General features: G+C 50.7%; 2 protein-coding genes across 11 annotated transcripts in view; one reads left to right on the forward strand and one right to left on the reverse strand.

Annotated features, from left to right (window-relative positions):
- palld (palladin, cytoskeletal associated protein) overlaps positions 1-21,410 on the forward strand; it is a 37,822-nt gene extending 16,412 nt beyond the window's left edge. Inside the window, exons 5-23 of one of the 9 annotated variants that reach the window (XM_067229614.1) lie at positions 274-382; positions 471-539; positions 1,161-1,302; positions 1,426-1,449; positions 1,786-1,905; positions 2,143-2,563; positions 3,479-3,514; positions 13,247-13,900; positions 14,749-14,887; positions 15,244-15,342; positions 15,770-15,808; positions 16,321-16,542; positions 16,639-16,788; positions 17,054-17,142; positions 17,949-18,081; positions 19,096-19,303; positions 19,387-19,552; positions 19,649-19,782; positions 19,873-21,410. In XM_067229614.1, coding sequence (XP_067085715.1) covers positions 274-382; positions 471-539; positions 1,161-1,302; positions 1,426-1,449; positions 1,786-1,905; positions 2,143-2,563; positions 3,479-3,514; positions 13,247-13,900; positions 14,749-14,887; positions 15,244-15,342; positions 15,770-15,808; positions 16,321-16,542; positions 16,639-16,788; positions 17,054-17,142; positions 17,949-18,081; positions 19,096-19,303; positions 19,387-19,552; positions 19,649-19,782; positions 19,873-20,054 — 3,136 coding nt within the window. In that variant the 3' untranslated portion in view covers positions 20,055-21,410. Of the gene's footprint in view, positions 1-273; positions 383-470; positions 540-1,160; positions 1,303-1,425; positions 1,450-1,785; positions 1,963-2,139; positions 2,564-3,478; positions 3,515-7,047; positions 7,153-13,246; positions 13,901-14,748; positions 14,888-15,243; positions 15,343-15,769; positions 15,809-16,320; positions 16,543-16,638; positions 16,789-17,053; positions 17,143-17,948; positions 18,082-19,095; positions 19,304-19,386; positions 19,553-19,648; positions 19,783-19,872 lie in introns of those variants that run through there. The other 8 variants (XM_067229621.1, XM_067229619.1, XM_067229620.1 and 5 more) reach the window with 8 other exon arrangements.
- Positions 21,411-22,013: 603 nt separating this feature from the next.
- On the reverse strand, positions 22,014-25,832 carry cbr4 (carbonyl reductase 4). Of its 2 annotated transcripts, none has more exons than XM_067229900.1 (6): positions 25,685-25,832; positions 25,260-25,409; positions 25,002-25,122; positions 23,565-23,701; positions 23,204-23,338; positions 22,014-22,733 (listed from the first exon to the last, which is right to left on the reverse strand). In XM_067229900.1, exons 2-6 carry the CDS (start codon positions 25,402-25,404, stop codon positions 22,555-22,557), a joined length of 717 nt encoding a protein of 238 aa, XP_067086001.1. In that variant the 5' UTR covers positions 25,405-25,409; positions 25,685-25,832; the 3' UTR covers positions 22,014-22,554. The 2 variants fall into 2 exon arrangements, with proteins under 2 accessions (XP_067086001.1, XP_067086000.1); XM_067229899.1 differs by having other exon boundaries at positions 25,002-25,081; positions 25,201-25,409; positions 25,685-25,826.
- Positions 25,833-26,802: the final 970 nt, after the last annotated feature.

The raw sequence follows: 26,802 nt of genomic DNA on the forward strand, positions 1-26,802 counted from the left end.
CTGCCAGTGACATCATCCTCCTAGTCACTGGGGAAACCGTTTTGCAAGGCCCCTTAGTCATTTATGAGGTGAAAATGGGACCGTAAAAACTGGTTTTGTAGCGTAGAGAAAAGAGACTGCAGCTGTTTCTGTGAGAGGAGAGCAGATATGATACCAGAGAAACCCCAGATCAGCTCCTCACCTGAAGGGGTGGGGTTAGGGTCAGGACACCATGGACCTTGTTTAACTGGTCTCTCTGTGCTGTCTCTCTCTCTGTGTGTGTCTCTTTCACAGGGTTCAGAAAAAGACCACCTCTGTCTCCTTGACGATCCGTTCCTCCTCCCCCAAGACATCTGACCCCCAACCTCACCGTTCCACCCTTGTCCAGCCCTTCACTCAGCGGGTACACACATACACACACATGTGTACACACACACACACACACACACACAGAAACTGTTCCATTCTGAGTGTGTGTGTTGTGTTCTCAGATGCAGAGTCCAGTCTCCTCTCTCTATGGGGGCGACGGCCCTGTCGCGGCCCCCCCTGTCTTCACTAAGGTAAGCACTTAGAAAGACGCACATTCACCTCCCTCCCTCCCTCCTCCCTTCCTTCCTTCCTTCCTTCTCTCCACCTCCCTCCTCTCCTCCTTCCATTCCTTCTCCCCTCCTGCTCTCCTCCCTTCCTTCCCTTATCCTCCGTACCACAGGTAGTGAGTCATGTAATGGGGGGAAGATCTTCAAAAAGGCCAGACAAAGCCATGAGCTCTGCTCCTCTCCTCTAAATCCTCCTCCTCCTCTAATTCATCCCTCGTTACACAACACGTTTGTTTGTCCTGTCCTCCCCCAGGAGTGGGTAGGTAGTTACTCATCCCTGAAGTCACCTAGGCCACACACATGTGCCCTCACACACACACACACACACACACGCACTGCTGATTGATAGAGGGTTTGTACTCAGGCGTGTTGACAGCTTGGAGAGGGAGGATGAGTGCACGAGGGCCTCTTCATGGATCACTTCCTGTCTCTGTCTCCGTGACACTCCAAGCTGCCCTGTGATTGGCTGCTGTGTGATGGAGTGTTATTGCTGGGGTCGGTCTGCTGACCTCACACCCATGCCTCTGTCCCTTTCTCTCTCTCTGTTCCTCACTCTTTCTGTCCTCTCTCTCCCTCCTTCCCCAGGTGTTGGTGGACTCCCAGGCCTCGGAGGGCCAGGTGGTGGTTCTGGAGTGCCGTGTCCGAGGCAGCGCGCCCCTGCAGGTGCGCTGGTTCCGCCAGGGCCAGGAGATCCAGGACTCCCCAGACTTCCGCGTCCTTCAGAAGAGTAAGACGAGCCGCCCTTGAGCCAGGCTTGAGCCAGCCTTGAGCCAGGCTAAAACCTGTTAAAAATCTCCTCTAACCTCCCTTTCCTCCCCTCCTCTCTCCCTGTCGCTCTGCGTTCCGACAGAGCCCCGCTCCGCTGCAGAGCCAGGTAAGAGCGACATCACTTCCTGTCAGCTTTGCTTGTTTGTCAACAGTCGCAGATTCTATCCTGCTCTTTCTCTTGCATCATCGGCTGTCTGTCTGGCCGTGATTGACATCATCAGCCTGTGACCTTGTTCTGACCTCACCCATATTGTGACACACGTGTCTGAGGGTGTGTGTCTGAGGGTGTGTGTTTTGTCTGAGTACGTTCACGTAGAGAGAGTTTCCCCATCTGGAACAGTGTGACTCACATGCAGCAGGTGTTCCTGACAGTAGCACTCTGACGTTCTGACGTCTGTCTGTCACAGCTTTGCAGAGTTCTAACCCTTGTTCTGTGTTCCAGAGGAGATCTGCACGTTGGTGATCTCGGAGGCGTTCCCAGAGGATGGGGGCGTGTTCTGCTGCACCGTCACCAATCCCTATGGCTCCCTCAGTAGCTCCGCCCACCTCCACGTCTCTGGAGGTGTGTCCGACAGGCCCCGCCCCTCAGCATCATCCGCTCTGCCATTGGACAGTCTGAGTTAAATAATGAAATGCATTATATTTATAGCTCTATAAATTAGATGGTTAGAGTTAACTGCCTAGCTGGGTTGAAGGGTTAGAGTTGGGAATACTACAGATTATGGATATTTTGGCTGAAAGACAGTAGGATGATCAGAAATAGTAAGCTAAGATGATGTGTGTGTTTCTTTCTCAGCAGCGGAAGACTTGCCCACTAACGGCGTAACCAGGGGTGACGTATACGGGGACAACACTATGTTGGAAGACGCCCAGGCCTTCCCCCCGCCCCCCCCGCCCACCGAGATCAGCCAATTGGAGCTGCCGCCCAAGGCCCCGCTGAGCGTGGAGGGTTACCATGTCAACGAGGTGGAGATCTGGCCAAGCGTGTCAGCGGTCCAGCCAGGCCCTGAGGGGGCGGAGCCAAGCCAGGGGGCGGGGCCAGGTCGCAAAGGACTGCCCGTCAGCCCCCCACCTCCCCACAGCCCACCCAGAGACCACCTCCCCCCCCCTCCTCCACCTGAGTCTGTTATGGATGTTCCAGCTTCTGCCCCATTCTCGACCCCAGATTTGACCCCAGGGAAGGAAGGGCCTCCACTGCCCACCAAGCCTAAACCTAAGCTGTGAGTAACCCTCTAACCCCTCCCCTCCTCCCTACTCCCCGCTCCACCTCTATGATCTCTCCTCCGGCTCGAACCTGAAAACATTCCAGTGACGGTTTGGTGTCTGTGTCATCGTCTTGTCTGTGGCCTGTATGTGTGTGTGTTTGTATTCGTAAGGGCTGGGTGTGTGTGGCCTGTCTGTATGGGCCTTGTTTGTGTGTGTGTGTGAGTGGTTTTTGTGTGTGTGTCTGTGTGTAAGTGTATGTCAGGGTGTAATGCCTGATATCACCAGATAAGTCTGATGATATCATGTCTATACTTCTACCCCCTTCCCCCTCCCTCTCATTCCTCCCTCTCTTTCCTCCATTTCATTCCCTCCATTGGGTCCTTGTGGTCTTATAGTCTTGATGTTCAAGGCTTGTGCTGGGAGCAGTCTGGGTGTTGAAGGTTTGTCTTTGGTCCAGATGGGTGTTGGGGGCCTGTGCTGTGTCCAGATGGGTGTTGAAGGTCTGTGTTTGGTCCATATGATGTTGAAGGTCTGTGTTTGGTCCAGATGATGTTGAAGGTCTGTGTTTGGTCCAGATGATGTTGAAGGTCTGTGTTTGGTCCAGATGATGTTGAAGGTCTGTGTTTGGTCCATATGATGTTGAAGGTCTGTGTTTGGTCCAGATGGGTGTTGAAGGTCTGTGTTTGGTCCAGATGATGTTGAAGGTCTGTGTTTGGTCCAGATGATGTTGAAGGTCTGTGTTTGGTCCAGATGATGTTGAAGGTCTGTGTTTGGTCCAGATGATGTTGAAGGTCTGTGTTTGGTCCATATGATGTTGACGGTCTGTGTTTGGTCCATATGATGTTGACGGTCTGTGTTTGGTCCAGATGGGTGTTGGAGGTCTGTGCTGGGTCCTCTGTATCTTAACTGTGTGTCCTCTCTGCTTGCAGAGAGGAGAGTAGAGCGGAGGAACTACAACATGGCAGGTAAACATCTGTCTGTCTGGTGGGGGGGGGGGGGACAGTGTCTAATACCAGACACATTAAGCTCCTTGCTTGGCGGGGAGGGGGGGGGGGGGGGGTGAAGGGTGAGCTTTGCATGACCCCTGTCTGCCCCGCCTGTCTGCCTTCCTCACACACTTCACTCAGTAATCAGCCAGTAATGGCAGCAGAGCAGCCTGTGTCATTAGGGGTCATTAGGGGTCATTAAGGGTTATTAGGGGTCATTGCTGTGCTGGTTAGGCTGTTTATGACCTTGCTGACTTGACTGGCTGACAGGCCGAGCCGCGGCTGCCACCATTTGCAACCTACGACCTCTGTTCACATGGGTTGTGTGGCTGGTTGTGTGTGTGTGTGTGTGTGTGTTCCCCCTGTGCTCTGCTCTGGTTCCTGTGGTCTACACTCGAGGAGTTAGTTAGTTAGGGGGAGGGGGGACACAATCTGGAGGAGTTGAGAAGGGTTCAGAGGTTAGAACTGCGACGGCTCTTCATCATAGAGCTAGACTCTACCATATCAGTGTGAGCTCATTTGGCTGCGTGTGTGTGTGTGTGTGTGTGTGTGTGTGTGTGTGTGTGTGTGTGTTGGTGGGTTTATGAGCTGCGGTGTGGGGGAGAGCTCACCAGGGGCTTGAAGGGACACGCGTGACCATGTAAATAATCACATCACACTGGAGCAATAACACCTGGAGAGCATAAATCCACTGTCCGCGTGTGTGTGTGTGTGTGCTGTGAGAGTTGACAGTGTGGTATCCGTTTTCCTGTGTATTGATGAATACTGCTGCCAGCTTGGTGCGGCTTTTCCCCAGAATTGTTTTGGTTTGAAACAGGTTACGACACACTGCCTGGGTAAGCAAATCTGCACTCTCTCTCTGCTTCAGAACTGGTTTCTGACTGGCTAGGGAGTGTATCATGTGGTTGTCACCATGGCAGAGAGGAAGTTGGTTCTGGTGGTTGTTACTCGGAGACAGCTGTGGTCATCGGGGCGTGTGATCAGGGTGTAAGACGGCTGTGGTCATCCTTCCTGTATCAGACCAGCCCTGTAGCCTCCCCTCACCATCTCCATCCCCCACCCCCTCCACCCTCACCATCTCCATCCCCCACCCTCACCATCTCCATCCCCCACCCCCCCCTCGACCCAGAAAGACCACACACTGACTCATCACACACAGGGAGGCTGAATTCCTGTAAACACATGAGACCGTTTGGATATTTAGTAACATTACATTTAGCAAGGCGTGTGCTTCCATAAAATACCCCAAGGCTCATGGGTAATCGATACGTGTCTCATCCTTTATATGTTCAACCTGTGGAGGGTTCCAGGAAGCGGGGGGTGTGGTCACATGAGCCACATGGTAGATTGACAGGAAGCAACAACCAGAAGTCAAGGGTCGCTACAGTATAGGTGTCAAAATGCCAGCAGAAAATGTATGTGAATAAGGTCACAACCCCAACATCTGGCAGCTTGCCTCATGATATCCGGGAACTCCCATTCCTGACACACACACATACTCACACACACACTCATACACACATCATAACTGAGGTGCTGCTATCGAGAACATGCAGGAGCTTAAAACAACAGCCTGTCTGGATGTAACTCACACCGTGTGTGTGTGTAGTGTCCAGCCGTGAGCAGCGTAGCGGTCATACCAGACAGATTAAGATGCTGATCCCCCTCCTGCCCTGGCTGGTTGCCGGGGACAACGTTGTCAGGGTAGCAGTGGTCAACTAAAACAAACCAAGGCCACTTCTTACCCAAATCAACCACTCTGTGCCAACATCATATGCAGACACACACACACATGTATTTTCACACACACATGTATTTGCCTCGGCTCTATGGTCATGGTTGTGTTGTATCTATGGTTGTTTTGTGTTGAGGCCAGATCTGCGGTGCTGGCCTGGTCACACACACACACATACCGGTGTTGTGAGTCAGAGGCCCTGTTGTCCCAGCAGGGTTTGTGTTTATGAGGTGGTACTGCTACACTCTCTAACAGGGTACTAACTGTACCTTTATAGGAGAGGAGGAAGAGGGAGAGGAAGAGGAGAGGTATTGGGTTCATGAAGGTGGGAGAACACACTGGAGATGGAGAGAGTAGACGTGAGAGAGACAGGACAGGAGGGAGAGAGGGCAGGAGAGAGAGAGGGCAGGAGAGAGAGAGGGCAGGAGAGAGAGAGGCCAGGAGAGAGAGAGGCCAGGAGAGAGAGAGGGCAGGAGAGAGAGAGGGCAGGAGAGAGAGAGAGAGGACAGGAGAGAGTGACAGAAAGAGAGAGGAACCAGGAGTGAGAGAGAGGGAGAGAAAGAGAGAGGGACCAGGAGCAAGATAGAGGGAGAGAAAGAGAGAGGGACCAGGAGCAAGAGAGAGTGAGAGAAAGAGAGGGAGCAGAGAGGTGAAGAGTGGCAGCCAGACCCAGAGAGGGAACGTCCTTATAAGGACATGGGGAGCCGCAGGATTGGCTGAGGCAGTCGACGGTCTAACAGGATTGGTTAGAGTGACCTTGGAGGAATGGAGAAGGATTCCTTATAAGGGAGCTGCAGCTGACCCTTAGAATACCGGAGGGGAGAGAGGGAGGGAGGAGAGGGGAGAAAGGGAGAGAGGGGAAGAGAGAGAGAGAGCAGGGACAGAGGTACAAAGTGAGTGAGTGTTTTATAGTGTGGTATTCTGAGAGTGTGCTTTACTTGTGAGTTGACAGCATGGAAACAAGCACATCTTGCTGGTCCCCTGGTGGGACAGATTGTGTCTCTGGAGAGAGAGAGAGGGAGAGAAGGAGAAAGAAAGAGTTGTGGTATGTATAACACGTTCAGGGAATCACATTGTTTCCACGTGAAGTCAATCAACCCTCATTAGAACCTTTGTCCACATATTGGCCTTGATCTGTGTTGGGTATGTGAAATGTGTGTGTGGATGTATGTATGTAGTTATGTAGGTAGATATGTGTGTGTGGAGTGTATTTCGAGGTGTGTGTGTGTATGTAGGTGAGTGTGTTCTGGGTTCTAAACCAGACTGACAGACAGCTTCCTGGCTGGCGGATGGACTGACAGTAATTACAGGGTGTGTATGACATCACAGCCTGGTGTGTTCTGCTCCTCCGTCAGACGGCCATCAGGAGAGGGGGAGACATGAGGCCTGCACTGCTTTTTATCGCTCTCTCTTTTTCTCGCTGTCACTCGCTTTCCCTCTGTGCCTTTCCATGTCAAATTTTCTTCCCCACAATCTATTTTCTCCATTTCTATCTCCTCCCATCTTATAGCTAGCTGAGGAGCAGTGGGTTGCTGTCACGCTTCTATTCTCACTCTGAAATCAAGGCTGTTTCTGCATCAAAGCTTTAAGCTTTTATTGTAAAAGTCAGACTTTTAATTAAAAAATAAATTTTCAGCGCAAGGCTGGGGCTTTTATTGTGAAGCGCTTACTCCGAGCAAGGCAGCGGCTTTTATTGTGAAGGGGCGGAGCTGAGACAGTTGCAGACTGACTCATGCAACCAGTAAGCGAGAGCGTCTGTCACTGTCTGGTTGCCCGCTGTATAAATACCTTACCTGCACACACACACGAACACACACATACACACTCCTACAAGGAATACCTGAGACTACATTAATCTCCTTGGATCTCCGCTAATCTGAAGGTACAGATCTCGATTTTTCTCATGGGATTAGTTGTTTAGTATACTAACTGTGAAACTTTTGTCAACGTTACTTAAAACGCTGCATGACAGTTTGTGGAGATAGTTTGCGAAAATAAGCAAAGTCTAACGAACTCTAACTACGACTAACTCTGGAGAAGGACTTTTCACTAGTCCCAACGCTACCTAATAACGGACTGTGTTTGATATCGTTTGACAAACGATACAAATGTGGTCTCAGTAGGGATATAGCCTACAACTCGACTGTTGAACTGTAACTGGTGTAACTGAGAAGGAGTGAGTGAGGAAGAGGACAAAGGATGGATGGAGAGGGAGGAAGGAAGGCTTTCTCTCTGTCAGTGAGCTGTGCCAACTCAACGCAAGCTAATGTCATAAGCATGTGAGGCAGCAGCAGTCTGAACAGTAAGGCTGGAGATGGATGTTCACTCACCGGAGGCTCGGGGGAGAGAGAGACAGGAGAGAGGAGAGAAAGGGGGAAATGGAGAAGGAGAGAGTGAAGAGAGGAGAGAAAGAGGGAGAGAGGGGAAAGTTGAAAGTTTTAGGATTGCAGCTAGTGTGGTGTTGTTGATGTGTCATCAGTCCTGTAGGCACTGTTGTATGTGTGTGTGTGTGTGTGTGTGTGTGTGTGTGTGTGTGTGTGTGTGTGTGTGTGTGTGTGTGTGTGTGTGTGTGTGTGTGTGTGTGTGTGTGTGTGTGTGTGTGTGTGTGTTGTGTTGTGTAGGTAGTGGGATTGGTTGTCTCTCCTGGCGTCTCTGGTGGATTAGCTAACACAAAAGAGTCTGTTAGGTGAGACCGGCGATGGCAACTTTGGCTGGTACTTTCACTACTGTTTCAACCCTCTCGCTTTATCTCTGTCTTTGTCTCTGTCTCTCTCCCTGTGTCTCTCTCTCTCTCCTCCTGTTTCACCCCTGCTGCTAATCCTGTTTGATAGCAATGTCTTTCCCATTCCGATCCATAGAAGAATGTCTTTGGCATTCCTGCTATAGAGAAAAACACTCCACTCACTGGGCAGACGGAGGGAGGGAGGGAGAAAGGTGAAAGAGTTTTGTGTGAGCGGTACTGGGAGGAGGCCGAGAAAGAAAAGGAAGAGACGGAGAGAGAGAAAACGGAGAGAGAGAGGAGGGGAGTAGAGGGTAAAGATGAGAGAGAGGGAGAGGAGAAAGAGAGGGGTTCCAGAGGGGAGCTGCTCTGGGTGGAATAAGACTCGCTTTGGGCTGCTTTTAAAGAGAAGGAAAAGAAAACAGTCTGGTCCTGTTTTATGTGGTGAGCAATTAGAGCTGGGTGGGGGGGGGGGGGGTGGAGAGAGGTGGGGGTCAGGGGGGGGCGGTGGTGGAGAGAGGGAGGGTAGGGGGGGCATGTTGTTGAAAGGAGGTTTGGGAATTAGCAGAACAAAGCCAGGAGTCTGTCCAAGAGAAAGGAGGAGGTGGAGGAGAGAGAGAGAGAGAGAGAGAGGAGGTGGTGGGGGAGAGAGAGAGAGAGAGAGGAGGTGGTGGGGGAGAGAGAGGATTCAGGGAGAGGAGGTGGAGGAGAGAGAGAGAGAGAGAGGAGGTGGTGGGGGAGAGAGAGGATTCAGGGAGAGGAGGTGGAGGAGAGAGAGAGAGAGAGGAGGTGGTGGGGGAGAGAGAGGATTCAGGGAGAGGAGGTGGAGGAGAGAGAGAGAGAGAGGAGGTGGTGGGGGAGAGAGAGGATTCAGGGAGAGGAGGTGGAGGAGAGAGAGAGAGAGAGGAGGTGGTGGGGGAGAGAGAGGATTCAGGGAGAGGAGGTGGAGGAGAGAGAGAGAGAGAGGAGGTGGTGGGGGAGAGAGAGGATTCAGGGAGAGGAGGTGGAGGAGAAAGAGAGGAGTCAGAGAAGGTGAGAGGGAGGAGGTGGATGAGTGTCTCTAACACAAGAGAGACAGACCATTTATGTTTCAGATACTGTAGGCTGCTCTGTTCTGCATGGTACATGTTGCTCCGAGACTGTTTCTGAATCATATTGATGAAAAAGGAGAGGTGCGGTGTGTGTGAGAGAAAGAGAGAGGCTACTGTATGCCTCATGTTCATGGGGGTCAGGTCAGTGTATATACTCAAACTGTAGTAACCACACCTTCAATTCCAAATACCGTGTGTTGGTTTGTTATTCTAAACACCAGTTCAAGGATTGTGTGTGTGTTAGTGGTTTAACTGAGCTGTGCTCAGATGATGTCAAACATGAACAGTGCTGACTGGGCAATCAACAAATAAGCATCCCCCACTAGATAGAACAATCTGTCAGCCAGCCAACCAGCCGACAAAGCCAGTCGACCAGCTAGTGTCAGTCATTCGGTCAGCCAGCCAGCCATTCAACTGCAGGTTGACACATAGGATGACGTCCTGGGTGTGGTTACCGGGGAAATGGGTGAGGAGAGCTGGAGCCAGGTGCTCTCAGGCAGGGGATGGAGCTAGCCCCCACTGCTCTGATTGATTGGCTGTGTGGGGTGTGCACTTCCACGGTAGCAGCGGTGTTTGTCTAGCGGGCGTGGGGGTGGAGCTGTGTGAGGTGGCTGGGTCATCAGTCACTCATGGTTGACGAGACCACAGACGTTCTGTGCCATATGTGCACCAGCATGCTCTCCATGCGCACACTGGTTGGCCTGCCTCTCTTCCACTCGCCCTTACCTCTCTCCCTCTCTCCCTCAACTCTCCCTCCATCCTCCTTACCTCTCTCCCTCAACTCTCCCTCCATCCTCCTTAACTCTCTCCCTCAACTCTCCCTCCATCCTCCTTACCTCTCTCCCTCAACTCTCCCTCCATCCTCCTTACCTCTCTCCCTCAACTCTCCCTCCATCCTCCTTACCTCTCTCCCTCTCTTCGCTACCGCGTCTATCCTGTTGTTCAAATTATAAGATGAATAGCAGCTGTATTACTGTTTTCCTTTATTGACACACACGCAGTAGGAAGTGTTCTTTTGTTGTTTACCTCATTAATGTTTATTTACACTCAACAATTTCCTGTCCTCCCATTGCGGCTTCCTGTCAGTGTTGGCAGAGGAGAATGAAACCTCTGGCCCTCTTGCTCTCTATTCAGGCCCCTACACACCTGGTCCCCTACACCAGCCAGCCAGCCAGCCAACCAGTCAGTAAACCAGTCAGCCAGTTTGAGAGGAAAGAAACCACATGAACTCCTCTGACTATTTATACCCCTGAAAGGAGGGAAAGATGGCAGGAGACAGAGGAGAGAGAGAGAGATATTTGTGGTATTACACTGTTACAGTTGGACTCTGGTACGATGTCACTCAACTCTGGGAGCCAGCTGGCTACTTTGTGGCGCTGGAAAACAGCGGGCCGTTGGCATGGCGACAGCAGGACGGCTCCCTCTCTGCTAGGCCTCACTGGACCGCAAGAAAGAGAGAGATAAAGAGAGAGGGAGAGAAGGAGAGAGACGGAGAGGAAGAAAGGGACAGAAAAAGAGTTGGAGAGTGAGATGGAGAGAAAGAGAGGGATAAGGGGAGGGGAAGCACAGTCCATAGTAGAGTTTCTGTATCTCCCCCTCCAACAGAGCCGGCAGTCACTTTCACTGCCCTGTCAGGATTCAGTCATGTGACTGAGAGGCCTTGAATGTTTCTTATCGATATTCAGAACGTCCTTCTCTTATCAACACTCAGTCAATGATTGAACGGGAATTACTTCTTACCCTACATCAGCCACTGCTTGCCCCCTTGTCCCCTCCTTGCGTCAGAGCGATACCAGGACCATACCACCGCTGAGACAGCTGCATGTCACTCTGCGACCTTCGAACTGACAGCCGTGGAGGCAGCGAGGGTTTATGGAGCAGAGCTGAGGAAATATTGTAGATGAAGCGGGCTGACAGGCCGGCAGGTCAGCTGGAAACACCACCATGGAGGAGCTGGAGAAGAAGGCCAGGGGAGACATGAGTCACTGTCCTCTAGTCAGGTGGAACAACTGTATATCTGACCATGCAGAGAGAGGAGGGGGGGTAGAGAAACAGATAAAAAGAGAGAGGAGAGGGAAGGGGGAGAGGGAGGCCAGAGTTGTTTGGGGTGTGTGATGATGAATGGATGTTTGTTTGGAAGTAGTTCCATTTAAAGAAAGAGCACCTTTTAAGGCAACCAGATGATGTCAGTTACAGCTGGCTAACATTCCCCCCACTCACTCACTCACACACGTACACACACACACACACACACACACACACACACACACACACACACACACAGGAGAAGTCCAGAAGAGGAGATTGAAACATTAATTCAGACATTGTTTGAGGAAGTCCAGTATTAGCTAACTATGTGACTAAATGACTATATGTAAATGTAAACTATGTGATGTACAGTGATCAGGCTGGCAGACACATTAGCAGGAGGAAATGAAACACAGGATAGGTTAAGACGACCCAAGTCTGATACTGGATCTTTACTTTCTACATGCATTCATATGTCCTTTCGGATCAAAACATCTGCTAAATGGTTCAAATGTTTACAGTAAATGAGAGGAAAGGGAGGGCCAGACCAGGGGGAGGGAGAGTGAGGATGACAAAGCGCTGAGGAAATGAAGCACGTTTTCTCTCTGGCTGCGTGTCACACTGCTGCCTGAGGAGAACACGGCCAAACAAGGACTCTGGAGCTGGGGGTCTGGAGGAGAGGCCTGGAGGCTAGCCCTGGAGGACTGGAGAGTTAGGACCTGGCACTTCCTGTCTTGTGGGGGAGCGTGGGATTGGCCAGGATGAGCAGTGGTCCCGGGGCTCTCACTGACTGCTGTTTAATGTTCTCTACCTTGATTTGACCTGTTGGGAGAGAAGGGGTAGGAGGTGGGGAGGAGGAAAAGAGGAGCAGAGGATGGGGGGGGGGGAGTAGGGGGAGGGAGAGGGAGGTTGTAGATGAGAGGCTTATTCTCCTGGACTATGAAATGAAAAATAGAAAAAGACTGATTATTCAACATCTGGAAGAGATTTAGAGGATTGATTCTGAGGGCAAGCCATACCGACAGAGAGAGTGAGAGAGAGAGAAGGAGAGAAAGACCATGGAGCCCAGAAAAAAGACTGGTGAGAAACGAAGAAGAGACCGTGCTGCCGAGATGAAAGAGAGGAGAGAGAGAGCGAGAGGAGCAAAGAAGAGAAAGGAGAGACGAAGACAGTCTGTGAAGATCTAGCTAGCCTGCTCTCCTGTCCTACGGTCACTACCCAGCACCAACACATTACAGACCCCCCCCCCGTCCCTCCCAACAGACAGGGCGTCACCACGCTGTCGTCATAACGACAGGCCACTCTGGTCAGCTTCTTCTCGTTATAGCCTCTCTCTCTCTCGGAGTTTGACGTGATGTTGACAAGCAGAACTTTTAACACGTCAGTGTGGAACGCTGATAGGATATCAGTCCCCGCTGCCAACACTGCAGTTCCCCCCCTCCCCCCACACACACACAAGAAAACACATATGCGCACACACACACAATTGCCACAATCACGAACACACACACGTATCCTAGGTTGGCTAGCTGGATGACAGCAGCTTTGTATCATGCTTAAATAGATTCCAGCTGCATTCCTCCCTGTCCTGCAGCGCGTGTGTGTCCGTTTGTGGCAGCTTTATCTGCCCCCAAACCCAGCATGACGAGTGTGTGTGTCTGTGTGTGTGTGTGCGTGCAGTGCCTTCGTATGAGTGTGTGAGTGAAGGGGCCAGAGGATGCAGAGGTTTGTCTGGGTATGTCTGCAATGTGCTGATTGGAGACCTTGGAGTGGGGGGTGGGGGGGGACAATTAACTCTCCCCTGTGTGTTTGTGCAAGCCCTGAAGTAGATCTGTGTGTCGTCTGTCAGTTTGTGTGTGTTGTCTCTGCCATTGTACGTGTATGTATGTGTGTGTGTGTATCCCTGCCGGCTCCAGCTCTGTCCAGTGTTGACTGCAGGTCAGGGGGGAGGGCCAGCATGGTGCGTGTGTGTGAGACAGAGAGAGAGAGAGAGAGAGTGTGTCCCTGCCTGCTCCAGCATGGCAGCTTGAACACAACCAGATGTTTCTACATGTTTCATATGTCTGATTTTCTCTCTGATGTTCAGTTAAATAACTGGTGCTTCGCCCCCCTTCACCCCCCTCCTCCCCTACCCTCAGGAACGCCGCCCAGCTGAAGCACCTCCAGCACCAGATCCTTCTAGAACAGCAGGAAGCAGCCGATTGGCTCCTGCAGCAGCAGCAGGAAGGACAGCAGGAAGTCCCTCCCCCTCCGCAGGAAATCCCACCTCCATCTCCTCCTCTCCCCCCTCCTCCCTCCTTCCAGGAGCTGGAAAGCAACGCCATGCAGACCAGCACCTTCAACTACGCCCGCCCCAAGCAGTTCATCGCTGCCCAGGGCCCAGCGGGGGCCTCTGGGGGGTTCAACACCCAGTCCTCTCCTTCCTCCACCCTCTCCTCCCCCCTCTCCCCCTCTGCCTCACACAAGCCCTTTAGTAAGGTCTCCCTCCCCCCCTTCCAGCCTCCCCCCTTCAGTAAGACCAACAGCCTGGATTCCCCCTCCTCTCCCTCCTTCCCCCCTCCTCCTCCCCCCTTCCTCAGCCCCAGCACCTTGTCCTCCCCCTCTGGCCCCGGCCAAGACTTCCCTCCCCCGCCTCCCCCCCCTCCCCCGCCCATCCTCTCCTCCTCATTCTCCTCCTCCACCCCCCAGTCCCCAGCCTCCAGCTTCCTCTCCTCCGTCCTGCCATCCCCCACCTCCTCCCCCGCCTCCCCTACCGTCAACGCTCTGGGGCTGCCCAAAGGCAATGGGACTGTGTGAGTACCCCGGACAACACACACATGCACGACACGCAACATCACACAGATGCACACATACTCCTTCTCTCTCTCTCTCTCTCTCCCTCCCTCTCTTTCTCCTTCTCTCTCTCTCTCCCTCTCTTTCTCCTTCTCTCTCTCCCCCTCTTCCTCCCTCCACTCTTTGCCTGAGGCTGGGTTCTGAGGTAGAAGATGACATGTTTACATTCTTACACAGCGTGTTTACAGCTCTCTGCTTGCCACTAAACACACACACAGACAGACACACTCCGCCCAGACCACCAGGGTCCTGCTAAGGTTTGTGCACGTGTGTGCACGTGGACGTTCAGTGTTCGCCCCATCATATGCTGCAAAAATATACTGTCTCTAAAGAAGGCTTGCTGTCAGAAACAGTTTAGTTTTGGGGTTTCCAGCCAAGCTCAGGTTCCAGGCCTCCTCCTTCACCTCCTCACACCAGGAGCTGTGGTGGAGGTCATTCTCTGGTTCCTGATGTCATAGAGGGGAGTTCTGTATCTCTCTCTGTCTCTATCGCTCTCGTTCTCTCTCTATCAGTCCTCCACTCTCTCTGTCCTTCCTCCCCCGAGAGGTAAGATTAGAGGACAACGCCTGGAATGTCCTGATAAGAGAGAGAGCGCAAAAGAGAGACAGAAAAAGACAGAGGACTAACAGCAAAGAAAAAGAGAGTTGAGGACTGCTAAAGAACGAGACAGAGTAAGAGAGACAAAGAGAGTGGAGGAGCGATGTGCCCGCGAGCCACCACCACGACTACAGAGAGAGAGGGATGGTAGATCTCAATCTCATGTTGTGACCCCATTAACGTTCTCCCATGTTCTCCGGGGTTTCTCCAGGGCAATGCCCCGCCGGCCCACCCCCCGGACCCCTCGCCTGGCATCAGACTCAGACATCCAGGGCTCCAAGGACGCCGTCATCCAGGACCTGGAGAGGAAGCTGCGCTTCAAGGAGGAGCGCATGAGCAACGGACAACAGGTGTGTGTGAGTGTGTGCGCGCGTGCATGTAGGGAAGCACTGTTTCCCAGGGAAGGAGTGTGTGCAGCCAGTAACAGAGGTTTAACACTCATTAACAAACACTACACTCATCAACCTGGACCTGCTACCAGAAACACTGTGCTGGTACACAACTAGAACAGAATTGGATCAAATATAATAAAATAGATAGTACAAGTACACAACTAGAATAGAGTTGGTACTAGAGGTTAGTACTAGTACACAGCTAGGATGGTGCTATAAGAGTGCGTATAGTGGATATAAGTTGTGTGTGTGTGTGTGTGTGTGTGTGCGGCGGACTCACACACTAACCCAGCTAACAGCTGAATGCTCTGCAGAGGCTAACGTACGAGGAGAAGATGGCTCGCAGGCTGCTGGGAGCGGACAACGCTGCCACTGTCCTGAGCCAGGAGGGAGACGATGAGCCTGGCACACAGGTACACACACACACACACACACACACACACACAGGTAGGTACACACACACACTATGGTATGTTGTACATTAGCAGCCGGTAGTAGACGTTGTAATACTGGAAGTCATGAAACGTAGAGACTGGTTCTGGGACTGGCATCTTGGCCTGTTAGCATTTTAACCTGCCAGCCTTATAGACAGTTAGCATGCTAGCTTTTAACATGTTGGCCTGTTGGCATGCTACCTTTTAGCATGTTAGCCTGTTAGCCTGTCTGGGAACGTTAATGTGCCTGTTATAGTTAACAGAAAGCGTGTACCCATGATGATGATATCACACACTGGCTTGTCTGGGCACACGTCACACACACACACACACACACATCAGTGTGTGTTCTCTTGATGTCTCACAGCAGCAGACATCACCTCCTTGTTCTTCTATCTCTTCACAGGGCAGCCGATCTCCTGATATAGAATCTGTCCCACAAAAGGTTATTTAATATTATCATCCTCTCTCTTTCCTTTCTCTTTCTCCTTCTCCCCTTCAATGTACCCTCCTTCCCTTCTTCCTTCAATTTTTCCCTTGGTGTGGTCTCCACTTCTGTCTTAACTTATCACCATGGTAACAGATCGGCCGCCACTAACCCGTCAGCACCTTGACAGCAGCATGCTTGAGTGACAGGCGTGTGAGGAAGTGGTGTTCCTGTCTGCATGTTCATCACCAGCAGGCCTGAGGGTGATCCTCTGCCACAGTATAGGACCCTGCTCCTATCTGGAGAGAGAGAGGAGGGCGGGGAGAGAGAGGAGAGGGAACAGGAAAGAGAGATTGAGAAGGAGCGCAGGGGTGGGGAGGGGGTGAGCTGTAGGGGAAGAAGCTTGTTGGGGGAATGTGCTTTCTCTCTGCACTGGATCTGTTCTAGGAGATAGACCTGGTATTAACACAGGATTATTTCTCCTCCCCTCCTCCTCCCCTCATACCCCCCCCCCCCCCCCTCCCCTGCAGGAGTATAAGGTGTCCAGCTTCGAGCAGCGTCTGATCAGCGAGATAGAGTTCCGCCTGGAGCGTTCTCCAGTGGAGGAGTCTGACGAGGACGTGGAGCATGACGACCAGCCTCCAGACCAGGGGGGGGCGCCCTGCTTCCTGCACAAGCTCAAACACTACAAGCTGTTCGAGGGCATGCCCGTCACCTTCTCCTGCAAGGTCACAGGAGACCCCAAGCCCAAGGTCAGAGGTCAAACGGGTGATGGTGTAGAATAAATAACACACCTGCACAGGTAGGAATGTGTGACTAGGTAGTGATGTGTGTGTGTGTGTGTGAAGGTGTACTGGTTCAAGGACGGGAAGCAGATTTCTAAGATGAGCGAGCACTACCGTATTAGCCGTGAGGCGGACGGGACGTGCTCCCTGCACACCGCCAGCGCCTCGCTGGACGACGACGGCAACTACACCATCATGGCTGGAAACCCCCAGGTGAGGCACGCACACACACACACACATGCACTGTACATAGAATACACACACACAACACACAGTAACACAATACCCACACACCCACACAGCAGGATGTAGTGTTCTGGCAGCCATTACCAGCAGAATAACAGGAGTGAAGACAGCCAGGACAGGAAGCTGGTGCCAGGAGACAGGAAGTCCTTACAGCTTTACCAGGGTCACAAGGTTAGGTACATTACAGCCTGTCCAACTTCCTTTAATTCAAACCTCTTTCTCTTCCATCTAGGGGAGGGTCAGCTGTACTGGCAGGATGATGGTGCAGGCAGTGAACCAGAGGGGGCGGAGCCAGCGGTCCACACCTGGTCACATTCGCAGGTGAGGTCATGGGGAACTCCTCTGGGATTGGCAGAGACAACACGGGCCAAGGGTGTAACCCTAACAAACAGATTGGTTGTCGATCGTAATGATACATATTTTTTCTTCCTGTTTACAGCCTCTGGGCTCCAACACGAGATGGATGGATAGATTAGACACACAGATTGAAACACAGATTGGACTCTTACAGCACTGTAGCAATGCTGGTCTACTGTACAACATCATGCATCAGAACACACCTTGAATTAGGCTTGGTGGTCATTTGAATGTATTTTATTTGCACAAACTCAACACATAAAAACAGTTTTTGAAGCTTTATAGACAGAGAAAGACTACACCAACCACCCTAATTCAGAGTACAGGAGAGACATTATCTAGAACACTCACACACCCACACAGAGTACTCCACAAGTCCTTCCCAGGGTAGATAAGGGCCCCTATCTGATTTGTGTGACTGCACTCTTTAAGATATCCATCAGGGCCCTCTTTATCGCTCTCTTTATTTACTTCTCCCTCCCTCGTCTCTCCCTTCCATCAGAGCCCAGCCTTTCTCTCCCTGTCCCCCCCCCCCCCCCCCGCAGGTCTGTGTTCTCCTCTGGAGCAGAGCAGGGATGATGTCATTGTTTTGATAGAGCAGGTAGAGCGTTGAGGTTGTGACCTCGCTCACACAGGAACCCAGGGGAAACCTGGTGAACTTTGTTAACACTTCTCCCTCCCTCCCTCTCTCTCCCTCTACCACTCCCTTGATACCTCTTCTGTCTCTTTCTCTGTGCCTCTTTCTGCATTGCCCTTCCTCCCCCCTCCAGACCCAGGTCCAGGTCCCGGGACAGTGGAGATGAGAATGAGAACATCCAGGAACGCCACTTCCGCCCTCACTTCCTGCAGGCTCCCGGCGACCTCATCGTTCAGGAGGGGAAACTGTGCCGCATGGACTGCAAGGTGATGCCCTGCCCCCAACCACAGCCCCCTTCCCATCCTCCTAGACCCCGCCCCCAACCACAGCCCCCTTCCCATCCTCCTAGACCCCGCCCCCAACCACAGCCCCCTTCCCATCCTCCTAGACCCCGCCCCCAACCACAGCCCCCTTCCCATCCTCCTAGACCCCGCCCCCAACCACAGCCCCCTTCCCATCCTCCTAGACCCCGCCCCCCAACCACAGCCCCCTTCCCATCGTCCTAGACCCCGCCCCCAACCACAGCCCCCTTCCCATCCTCCCTGCCCCTGAACATCCTCCATCATCTTCCTCATCCTTGTGTTCTCCCAGTACATTCCTGGTTCTATAGAGGATGAGGGAGGCGGACTGTTTGACCCCAGTCTGATGGATATCTTACAGGGAGGAGGGTTTCACTTGTCCTGGATTAAGAGGGATCAGTATCTCACTCAGCAATTATCTTTTCTTTCTCCCTTCTATCTCTGCCTTGTTTTTCTTGCTTCTCCCCCTCTTTTCTTCCTGTCTCTCTCCTTTCTTCTCTCTATGTCTCTCTATCCCGGTTCCGCCCTTCATGTCTGTCAACAGAAGAAAACTATGTTACAGAAGGCTATTAAACCAGTGCAGCACCATACAGGGAACTGACTCACTATAAAAAGACTGTCTCCTTCTCCACTCACACAGACAAGCAGACAGTCTCCAGTAACTCTGAATGTCAGTCGTATTTATAGACCATCTTTATTCCTCCTACTACTCCCTCTTTTTGTTGGTTTCTAAATGTTCCACGCCAAAAATGTCCCGGGAAGTTCATTGAAGCAGAACAGTGCCTGATAATTACGGCTGTTGCTGTTACTGAGTACACCCCCCCCACACACACAGGTGTAATGTTTCAGTGGGTGCTGGGAGAGACCGGTTCTTTCACAGGGTAACCAATTCCCATGAGAACATGCATTCCACCAGACACCCTCACACGAACAGAAGTCCCGTGACTTGTGTACCTGACTGCTAAGCTCTGCCCCCTACAGGTGAGTGGCCTGCCCACCCCAGACCTCATCTGGCAGCTGAACGGCCAGACAATCCGCCCCGACTCCGCCCACAAGATGCTGGTGAGGGAAAACGGCGTCCACTCACTGGTCATCGAGTCGGTGACCAGTCGCGACGCTGGGATCTACACCTGCATCGCTAGTAACCGCGCAGGACAGAACTCCTTCAACCTGGAACTCATTGTTGCAGGTACGGTAAACACAAACAAATACTGTCTATACACACACAAACACACTGTTACCATAGTGACCCTGATCCTGTGCCCCCCCCAGCCAAGGAAATGCACAAGGCCCCCACGTTCATTGAGAAGCTGCAGAACACGGGCGTGGCTGAGGGCTACCCCGTACGCATGGAGTGCCGCGTGTCAGGGACGCCCTATCCCCAGATCTTCTGGAAGAGAGAGAACGAGTCGTTCACCCACAGCACGGACAGGGTCAGGTACGTCTGGGTCTCATGTCCCTTATTCACTCTGGGGGTTTAAGCTGCGGTACTTTTTTTTTTTTTTGACTGTGTTGTGTAAACTCCTGTCCCCAGCATGCACCAGGACAACTGTGGCTACCTGTGCATGATCATCCAGCCGGCCATGAAGGAAGATGCAGGCTGGTACACTGTGTCTGCCAAGAACGAAGCTGGGATCGTCTCCAGCACTGCACGTCTCGACGTCCATGGTGAGTCGTCTAGGTCGTTGTCGTCTTGAACAAAAACAAAACAAATACACAATTATAATAATGTCAATTGTATCTCCTCCTCCCCCCCAGCCCAGTGGCAGCAGCCAAACCTACCAAAGCCTAAGAGGGTGCGTCCGTCCACCAGTCGCTACGCCGCGCTGACCGAGAGAGGCCTGGACGTGAAGGCTGCCTTCTTCCCTGACTCCACCCCCTTCTTCCCCGACCCCTCCCCCCTGCAGCCAGGAGGGCTGGTGGAGAGCGACGACCTGTAGCGCCTAATGGGGGGGTTCAACACGCCAACCCTGAGAACTGACCCCCTCACCTGTCCACCTAAAACCATGCAGGGGACAGGAACTACAACTCCCATCACCTAAGGGATTCATGATAATAGCCACATGTACCAGATGACTGATGGGAAATGTAGTCCTGTCCGTCACCCCTTCCCCTTTTGATATCTCAGTGTGTATCCCAAGCCTCCTTATCATCCGCCAGTCCTGAGAAGCTGAACTCAGCCCTCTGGGCGGGCGCATCGCGCTGAAGACTGGCCGTTCTCGTCCCCGCCGAAGTGCCTGAGAATCCTCAGAGGAGCAGCGAACACCTCCCTCACGCTGAAAACAGTAGCATTATTTGCATGTTAAAGGTGCCATGTTAATCTCCCACCATATGCATAATATACTGTATCTAAATGTAGAAGTACCTCCCCCTCAGACATCCCAGGTGGAGGGTGGGGTGCAGCAGGGATGAGGGAGCCCAGGGCGTTGGGGCAGCGGTCTGGGAGGGGCATGGGAGCATACTATCTTAGACATCAGCATTGTCCCACTAATGTAGCTATAGAGTATTATCATTACTGATTGATATTTCACAAGGCCGGCCCTTATATTCTTTTCTTGTTGATTTTGAGTCAAAAAAAAGACTTTGAAAGTTGAAGCTGTTTGGAGTCTTGTGTATGTGAGATGGAATGTTGGTGGGTGTCCTCACCTGATTGGTGGAAAGGGACGGTATAGTAAGGACATGGGAAGTAGAGTTTAGTAGGGGTCGGGTGAGGTCCAATGAGAGGGATGATGAGGCAGGAAGTGTTTCAGGATGACTCAGGACGGATGGAAGTTTGTTGATGTAGGGTGTCTCTTAACTCCATCTACATGTGCTGATCCAGGCTACAGAGTGCTGATCACACCAGGTGTAGTTGTATGATGAAGATGGATCCAGGTTCTAGGGACAAAACGACACGAGATCAGTTTTATTTCTCACATATAAACCTGCATTGAATATCCTGCTTAGGAATAGAGTATACATGTCCTTAGACGATCACTTGTTAAGACCTGTTAAGATCACCCGTCTGTGCATGCTATTATACACCACTTATACAGTGCCAAATTACCAATCGGTTAACATAAGTACAACTTTTTATGCTTCCATTATTCAGTGTTTAACCAGTTACAAAGTTTTAGGTAGGAAAGTGAGCTGTATATTACCATGATGTCGCCTTTCTGTGTTTCACCAACATGGGCCTCTCTGTCGGGCGATGGTCTTGGCTACAATCTTCTTATTTTCTTTGCCAATCTGTGCCTGTATATGAATCTATTGACACTGTTAGTTTATGAAAGATAATAAAATATAAACATCTGGAAGTGTGTGAGTAAGTTATTGCTGAGGAAAGATAAAACCTCCCCCACTACCTCTCCCAGACACACGAGGCAACGCAGGCTGACGCAGGACTGTCAGGGACGCCCAACACGTACAGGAAGTGATGTCAGTGGCGTGGAGAGGAACCAGAGGGGAGAACAGATGACATCACAGGAGCTGAGATGTGTGTACAGAGCATGACCCTGCGACACACACTGCAGGCAGATCCCTCACCCCCACAGACAGACCCAGAGGGGGAGGAGGTGGGGGGAGAAGAGTGGGGAGAAGGGTGGGGGGAGGAGGTGGGGAGAAGAGTGGGGAAGAGTGGGGAGGAGGTGGGGGGCTGAAACCCAAGCAGCTCTGGTCAGCTAGAGAACCTCCTAGTCTTGGAAAGACTAACAGCATTAAATCTGCTGATCAAAGACGGCTCCCGGCGGCCAGACATTCTGGAGTCTGCTCACCACGGCCTGTCACTCAAACTAGGACACGCCCCCTGGGCTGAGCAGGACCCATTGACTCAGCATGGACGAGAGGCAGGATATGGACAGTAGAACCACACAGAGATATTCCTTTATGGCTACTAGTCATGGAGGCAGAGAGAAAGTTCATTTTAACATTAAACACATTTATTTTGACTTAACACTAGGGGTGGGGGAAAAAATCGATTCACATATGAATCACGATTCAGTCTTCTAGCGATACACAAATGTACATTTTATAGTTTACTTTTTACATACAAAACGTTAAACGTAAGCATATATATTGAATCGATTGTGACCCCAACAATCAAATCGTGAGGTACCAAAAGATTCTCACCCCTACTTAACTCACCACCCCACTGCAAAAATACATTTCAATTCAATGCAAAAAAAAATATTATACAAGCACTTTGCAGAAGCCATGAATTACTTCAAACCATTAAATGAACCTGGACTATTTCCATTATCCAACAATGTTGCCTTTTACATCATTACTAAACAGTGCATTTTCAGAACACTTACAGACTTTTTCAAGAGTCCTCCTCCACACCACCCAGGGACCAACAGGGCTGTGGGCTCCCCAGCAGGCCCTCTCTGTGCACCAGCCAACCCGGCATCCCCTGCTCCGGCCTGGACATGGCCAGGCACAGGTTCTCTCTGTGGCTGTGTGCTACATGGCCAGCTGTAGGCCCCCATCCACCGCCAGGACCTGTCCTGTGACGTAGGGAGACAGCAACAGGAAGAGCACAGCCTGGGCCACCTCCTCCGGCTCCCCCAGGCGGCCCAGGGGGATAGATCGAGCGCCCTCCTCCTCGCTCAGCCCCGCAGTCATGTCGGTACGGATGAACCCTGAGGGAGGGGGAGGGAGGGTGAAACAACGCAGGAGAGTCAGAGCGGCCCCCTGCCTCGGGTGAAAACAGAGAACAGAGGAGTAGAGAATAGTCCCTTGGCCTCTTCAACAAGGCCAAGGGACCACACTGACTCTAATGACTTCCTGCTTAAAACACACTGCTTTTTGCACTGCATTACAAAACTGTATCTTGTACATTTGTAATATTTGTATTTTTATATTGTAATTTACGGCAACTTATATTTTATTTTATTGTATATTTAATTTAATTCTAATCCCACTTAGTACTGCTAGTTTATCTACCCTTAGTATAGATAGTCCACATATTACAATTTTAGGTCCCTATATGTTTATTGTTTGCACCTTCCTGCCAAAGCAAATTCCTTGTCTGTGCAAACTTTTATGGCGAATAAATCCCATTCTGATTCTGATTCTGTGAAGGAAGGAGAAAGAGGAGGAGTAGACGTACCTGGGGCCAGGAGATTGACACGGACGTTACGAGAGGCGACCTCTTTTGCCAGAGATCGTGTGAAGCCCTCCAGTCCTGCCTTGCTGGCGCTGTACACACACTGTCCAGAGTTCCCCTTCAACCCCACCACCGAGCCTGCACACACACAGGACATCGCTTAGGAAAAAAACATCTACTGAAAACATTATTTTCAATGGATCTCTATCGCCACCTAGTGGACATATTAGGAACACTTCAATAAATGTATTAATGTGAGGTAGGTTAGAAGGCTTGTGTTGCAGGTGGATAGGATCTCAAACAGGAAGGGGCTACTTCTAACCCTGAGGGCTGCCGTCTGGCCCCGGGTGAGGCGGCTGTGTACCTATGTTGACGATGGCGCCCCCCCGAGCCCTCAGCATGCTCCTGAGCGCCGCCCTGCTGGTCAACATGCTGCCGAGCAGGTTGGTGTGGAGGACAGACACCATGTCCTCTGGCCTGGCCCGCAGCAGCAGACTGTCCCTGAACACACACGCAGATATACACACACACAGATATACACACACACAGATATACACACACACAGATATACACACACACAGATATACACACACATTACCCTAAATCAACATGGAAGTGTGTGATTGTCTTACCATTTTTCACAATTGCTATAACACTAAACCCCATTTTCAGAATCAAATGTTCAGTGAACTAAACCAATTTGTCAAATCAGACACTTTTGGCAAAACTCTAAACACATTCTCATTCACTAAACACATGTTGCACTTGTCCTGCAAAATGGTAAACACAAACGGCAAACAGTAAACACAACTACAACAAAGTTGTCATCTGTAAAACACAATGACTCAAAATTGTGGTTTGGGACAATTTCAGCTTTCACCTTGGTGCCCGTGTACGAGAATAGTTCAACATCAACCAGCATTTTTTACTGTAAATGTTTACCTTCCATCATACAGCCCTTTTCTCAACCCAATTGAATAGTTTCTCTGTGTGGCGGTGAAAGGTCTATGACCGAAACCCATATACCAGGGTAAATCTCCTACCGGCAATGGAATTGGCCTGTGGTGACATAGGTGTGGAGTGTTTTCAAGGCTGGATCCAGCACACCAGAGGGGTTTTACCCCGGTTTTCTTTGTTCTTTGTTGACAGTACTAAGTTGTGATGGTTACTGTAATATTTTCAAATCAAATGTACAGTATTTGTGTAGCCCTTTTTACAAGCAATGACACAGAGGGTTTCACATACACCCATAGAACTGCCCCTCAGCCAACCTCAACCCTCAAGGAAGACAGGGAAAAACTCCCAGAAAATGGAAGAAACCGTGGGAGGAGCAATTCAGTGAGGGATCCCCTCTTCCAGAGACGGTTGGCAAAGAGAAGTGCAGAACACAGGCTAAACATAGTCATACATCAGGAAAGTGTCATTGGGGGTTGAAACATCAAAATCCAGTGTTTCAAAATCCAAAATCCATTTTCTTTATTGCTACGTAAATGCATTTACTGTGTATACATAAACACATTTGTCTTTACATGGCCTGAATGCTGTGTTCTCCATTTTTTGGGTGTGTTGTGTCTAATGATTGCTCCATAGTGTTTATATTTTGATTTGCTGTGTTAATGTTTATCTGAAAGCCTTGTTTGATTTTGCCAGAAGTCAGAGGTTTTGGAAATCGAGTTTGAATATTTGGTTTTGTGTTTACAGTTTTGAGAAAATGGTTGACTGTTTCAAAAAATGTGTTTTAGCAATCGTGAAAAACTGTAAGTAAACCATGCGTGCACACACACACACACACACACCTTACTTGTTGATTCCAGCAGCATTGACGAGGTAGGAGATGTTTCCACAGGTGTTCTGGATATTCTCAAACGTCTTCTGCACTTCCTGTTCTTTGGAAACATCACAACTGAACGCCAGGTGGTCAACTGGAACAAGAGAGGTCAGACTAACCCGTCACATGAATAATGTGAATTACAACTGCAGTGATTAATCCCTAATTTCACCTGTAGCCGTTGCGCAATTCCAGGTGAGCAAAGCCCTTTAAGATACGCTCGGTACCGACCTCCTTTCAGCGATGTAACGGTGGCCCGCGCCGCGTCCTGGTTCCTGGACAGCACGGTTACTCGGAAGCCCTTCTCTGCCAGCAGGCGAGACACGGCTCTCCCGATACCTTTCGAGCCCCCGCATACCACACACAGTCTGGACATGGTCCCTGGCGGACAGACCGTAACATAAGAGACCCCAGATAGATAACACGTCCTCGTATTTAAGTTGCCTACACATATAAATAAAATAATATCTGTATAAACAACTCTTGAAATGTAGGTCGGTCTCTATCTTAAGGAATGCCTAATTAACTTAAACTCCATACAGAACTTCCAGAGCCGCTGACACGCTCTCAACATGCTAGTTAAGTTAGTGCGTCGGATGCTAACTAGCTAGACTAGCAAACAAACTATCATTAACGTAGGACGAATATTGACTTACACTGAGGGCAAAAAGGTAGACTAGAAAGTAGAAATTCGAGTCAGTGAAGCCGGAGGTATTATTCGTGAACTTGGTTGACAATTCGTTAGCTATCTTACAAACGCCTGCAAGCAGTTGACAGTGCACTCAATTAAGTCGCCATTTTTCTTCTCCACTTTTCCACAGTCTCGAAACACTACCAATTGTGGACACACGGGGGAGCAATAGATGAGCAAATACATTTTGTGTCGTCTCACACACACACGCTACTTCTAAAAGCACCATGTCAAAAATAACACTGGTGCGAAGAGAACCGGAGGCTGGTGTTATAATCTGTAATGGGCTCCTAGGCTAGCTACTCCGTTGTTACGGGCCTCATCACAATAATGTCACACTTTGTATTCACATTCCAATGTTATTTACAAGTGCGCTTTAAAAGTGCTTGATGTGTGTGTGTGTGTGTGTGTGTGTGTGTGTGTGTGTGTGTGTGTGTGTGAATGAGAGAGAGCGACAGAGAGAATACTTGATTTGTATTCAGATCGTCATGCCGAACTTCAGGACCTCATTTTCTTATTTCACACTTCTGTGGTCTAATGATGCCTGCCAACCGTCACACATTAGCCCACCTCTCCCTCCTTCCCTCCATCCACACTCCACAGCGTTGTACTCACACTTTAATATTCATAAAATATGACCTTGTTGCAAACAAAACATAGGAATTATGGCTGAAATCAGATTCGGTCACTATCTAGTCTTCAATTTACAGGTCCACTAGGTTGCAAGTTAGTTAGTTTGTAGCTAGTGGAAGTAGCCTACTCTCAAACCAGCAAATTATAGCTGCAATGTTCGTATTTATAATGCATTTTAATCTCTACCCACATGCGCACTCTTAACGCTTCCTTCTCATACCGTTCTTCACCTTAGGCCGGAAGTGTCTCCATGGTGACCTCTCACACAAGGCATCATCTCTTCCTCTCCTCATACTGTACTTCTCCACTCCATCTTCCTTTCCTCACCTCTCCCACTCCTCCTCATCTTCCCCCTCCAGCATAGTATGACAGTTCTCCCCTCCCACCTCCCTCCCCACCTCTTCTCCTCCAGTAGACAGGGTGACAAATCTCCTCCCCACCTTCTCTCTC

This window comes from Osmerus mordax, chromosome 26 (assembly GCF_038355195.1).
Source record: "Osmerus mordax isolate fOsmMor3 chromosome 26, fOsmMor3.pri, whole genome shotgun sequence".
Lineage (NCBI taxonomy): Eukaryota > Metazoa > Chordata > Actinopteri > Osmeriformes > Osmeridae > Osmerus > Osmerus mordax.